Genomic DNA, 4,230 nt, shown 5'->3' with positions numbered 1-4,230 from the left:
CAGGATAATGAAGGAATCCCTCCCTCCCCCTGAATAATCCTCTCATCCCCCAGGATAATGAGGGAATCCCTCCCTCTTCCTGAATAATCATCTCATGCCCCAGGATAATGAGGGGATCCCTCCCTCCTCCTGAATAATCATCTCATCCCCAGGATAATGAGGGGATCCCTTCCTCCCCCTGAATGATCATCTCATCCCTCAGGATAATGATGGGATCCCTCACTCCCCCTGAATATTCATCTCATCCCCCAGGATAATGAGGGGATCCCTCTCTCCCCCTGAATAATAAACTCATCCCCCAGGATAATGAGGGGATCCCTCCCTCCCCCTGAATGATCATCTCATCCCTCAGGATAATGAGGGGATCCCTCTCTCCCCCTGAATAATAAACTCATCCCCCAGGATAATGAGGGGATCCCTCCCTCCCCCTGAATGATCATCTCATCCCTCAGGATAATGAGGGGATCCCTCTCTCCCCCTGAATAATAAACTCATCCCCCAGGATAATGAGGGGATCCCTCCCTCCCCCTGAATGATCATCTCATCCCTCAGGATAATGAGGGGATCCCTCTCTCCCCCCTGAATAATAAACTCATCCCCCAGGATAATGAGGGGATCCCTCCCTCCCCCTGAATGATCATCTCATCCCTCAGGATAATGATGGGATCCCTCACTCCCCTGAATATTCATCTCATCCCCCAGGATAATGAGGGGATCCCTCCCTCCCTCCCCCTTAATAATCATCTCATCCCCCAGGATAATGAGGGGATCCCTTCCTCTTCCTGAATATTCATCTCATCCCCCGGGATAATGAGGGAATCCCTCACTCCCCTGAATATTCATTTCATCCCCCAGGATAATGAGGGGATCCCTCCCTCCCTCCCCCTTAATAATCATCTCATCCCCCAGGATAATGAGGGGATCCCTTCCTCTTCCTGAATATTCATCTCATCCCCCGGGATAATGAGGGTATCCCTCCCTTCCCTCCCACGGGAAAGTGAACGCTCCCCTCATTGGCTAATGCGCTGATCCCTGCCTTATTTTAATGTGGAGGCGGGAAGTGGGAGGGGATTTCCCCTAGCTCTTCCGGAAATGCGGGATTCCCCTCCGTCAGTGACGTTACATATTACGTCTTCGGCTAGAGAGGGCTCGGGAAGTGCCGAGCTGCGTGGGCCAATGACCGTGCAGCATGGCAGGCTGAGGGCCGTTTCTATAGCAACAGAATGGCCGGAGTCGTTCTAGAGGGGGGGCGGGAGCGCGATGTCCATGGAGACGATAAATAGAAACCACGTGGCGGCGGAGGGAGCCCCGAGAAGGCAGAGACAGACAGGGGAGGGCAGCGAGAGAAAGAAAGAGAAAGAGGGGCAGATAGAAGAACAGAGAGAGCAGGAGTCACAGAGACAGAGGGAAGGAGGGAGATTGCAGGGGTTACTGAGACAGGAGGAGGGAGAGCACAGAGATCTCGGGGGGGGGGGGGAGATGCAGGAGTGAGGCGGGCTCTGCAGGAAGGGAGCGAGGATTTGCAGAGCTGAAGAGCAAGAAGACGGACGCAGCGGTGCAGAAATGTCGCACCGGTGAGAGAGAGAGCGTGCACGAGTGGCCAAAGTGACACCCGGAGGGGCTCGCGCAGGCAAATGCTCCGCGCGCGCGGCTTAGCGCAGGGGATGCTCCGCGCGCGCGTAAGCGCCTGCAGCCTTTGCCAGAGAATCGTGGAAACGTTTGTGTGCACTTCCCAACCCCGCCGCCGGGAGCGCCGCTCTCAGTGCGGGGGAAATGCAATGCATGGGGCATTCGCACGTGCAAATGCTTTTACAATTACCCCATCTGTAGTTTAAATTTAAAAAATATAATAGTGATAAGAAGGACAGGGACAAGGATGGTTCCTATTTGGCCTGCCGGCAGGATACCACGTATAGCGCTGCTTTAGCTGCTGGCTTTTCTCTTCTCTCCAAACCTTTTCTTCCTTTTGTGGGAAGGTTTTTATTTTCTTTCTCAGCTATGATCTCTATTTTCCACAGCCAGGGCCTGTGCAGGTGGGTGCCTACAGCATCGAAATTTTGGGGGGCTGCAAAATCCTGTCAATGTGAGGCTCAGTGCTGTGCTGTACCAGATCCAAAAGTGCTGTGCTGGAGCCACTGCCGGAGAGGGTTCGCCTAGGGCAGCAGGACGCGCGTGCCTGCGTCTATTTCTCCGGGGTTGCACTGCCTACAAGGCCTGGCTTCTTGCAGTTTCTGTTTCTACTCTGAATCTGCTGGGGTCTGCCGGATTTTTTGCATTTGTGACTGCGGTGAGGTGGGCTGTAGCGTGCAGTTTCTGTGTAGGGATCTGTAGCAGACTTAAGTTTACTCTGGGCTCGATCTAATTAGCTGCAGTCTGCTAGTAGTACACAGTTTTACCTGCACTTGTAAAAAAACTTTTTTTGTGTGTGCAAATTTTACTGCAGATGCAGCAAGGACTTGTTTTCTACACCAAAAATGTGTGGGTAAGAGCTGCGTGCACTGACTGCTCAGCATCCTGGCATGGAAATCCCATGCTAGTGAAGGCCTTAGCTAAAACCCAACCACAGCGGTGACTTGCGCGGGCTTAACTCCTGCGTCCTTAGTTCTGGAAATGTGACTCTTGCTCTGAGGGTGGAGAAGTTTCCATTGCTAGTGCCGGTTTATGGCAGGAACTGGAGCTCTGCTGCTGGGACCTGTAATCGGGATTTTATGTGCATGAATGATGTTTTGCTCTGTACTGAGCTTTTTCTTTGCATCCGTTTTCTGTTGTGTGCACATTTTTTTAACAAATGATAACATCAGGGTACTGCATCAGGAGTTAAGAAACTGTGCCCTGAATTTCAGGGCACAGTTTTAATGCTCAGCTAATTACATCAGCCCCCTCTGTTTTGCACGAGGGAGAATTAACATCTTTTGGTGCATCAGCAGCTGGGCATTTAATTCAGCGTTCAACAAGTACGTCCTAGTTGGAATTTCCCTGTGTTGTATTAAATGTGTGCGAGATGATTGGACTCAGCTAGTCAGTGTCTCTCCATGCAGGTCCAGCTTGACTGGGTGTGCATATTGTGCATTTGCACAGGGTGGCACACGAGCCCACGGCGCCATGATGGAGCTCATCTCACCAGGCCTAAAGAGAGGAGGAGCCCGCGGGGCCAAGATGGAGCTCATCCCACCACTGCCTGAAGAGAGGAGGAGCCCACGGGGCCATAATGGAGCTCATCCCACCACTGCCTGAAGAGAGGAGGAGCCCACGGGGCCATAATGGAGCTCATCCCACCACTGCCTGAAGAGAGGAGGAGCCCACGGGGCCATGATGGAGCTCATCCCACCACTGCCTGAAGAGAGGAGGAGCCCGCGGGGCCATGATGGAGCTCATCTCACCACTGCCTGAAGAGAGGAGGAGCCCACGGGGCCATGATGGAGCTCATCCCACCACTGCCTGAAGAGAGGAGGAGCCCACGGGGCCATAATGGAGCTCATCCCACCACTGCTTGAAGAGAGGAGGAGCCCGCGGGGCCATGATGGAGCTCATCCCACCACTGCCTGAAGAGAGGAGGAGCCCGCGGGGCCAAGATGGAGCTCATCCCACCACTGCCTGAAGAGAGGAGGAGCCCGCGGGGCCATGATGGAGCTCATCTCACCAGGCCTGAAGAGAGAGGAGGAGCCCGCGAGGCCATGATGGAGCTCATCCCACCACAGCCTGAAGAGAGGAGGAGCCTGCGGGGCCATGATGGAGCTCATCCCACCACAGCCTGAAGAGAGGAGGAGTCTGCGGGGCCATGATGGAGCTCATCTCACCACAGCCTGAAGAGAGGAGGAGCCCGCGGGGCCATGATGGAGCTCATCCCACCACAGCCTGAAGAGAGGAGGAGCCCACGAGGCCATGATGGAGTTCATCTCACCACAGCCTGAAGAGAAGAGGTGCCCACGGGGCCACGATGGAGCTCATCCCACGTCAGCCTGAAGAGAAGAGGTGCTCACGGGGCCACGATGGAGCTCATCCCACCACAGCCTGAAGAGAAGAGGAGCCCTCGAGGCCATGATGGAGCTCATCCCACCACTGCCTGAAGAGAAGAGGAGCCCATGAGGCCATGATGGAGCTCATCCCACCACTGCCTGAAGAGAGGAGGAGCCCGCGAGGCCATGATGGAGCTCGTCCCACCACAGCCTGAAGAGAGGAGGAGCCCGCGGGCCATGATGGAGCTTGTCCCACCACTGCCTGAAGAGAGGA

General features: G+C 54.8%; 1 protein-coding gene across 1 annotated transcript in view; it reads left to right on the top strand.

Annotated features, from left to right (window-relative positions):
- Window positions 1-1,320: 1,320 nt before the first annotated feature.
- The window catches only part of LOC115083430 (dynein regulatory complex protein 11-like), a 378,622-nt gene continuing 375,712 nt past the window's right edge, over window positions 1,321-4,230 (top strand). The window contains exon 1 of the mRNA XM_029587237.1: window positions 1,321-1,574. Coding sequence (XP_029443097.1) covers window positions 1,564-1,574 — 11 coding nt within the window. The 5' untranslated portion in view covers window positions 1,321-1,563. The remainder of the gene's footprint in view (window positions 1,575-4,230) is intronic.

Source organism: Rhinatrema bivittatum, chromosome 2, assembly GCF_901001135.1.
Source record: "Rhinatrema bivittatum chromosome 2, aRhiBiv1.1, whole genome shotgun sequence".
NCBI lineage: Eukaryota > Metazoa > Chordata > Amphibia > Gymnophiona > Rhinatrematidae > Rhinatrema > Rhinatrema bivittatum.
This window is presented reverse-complemented; position numbering and strand designations above follow the sequence as displayed.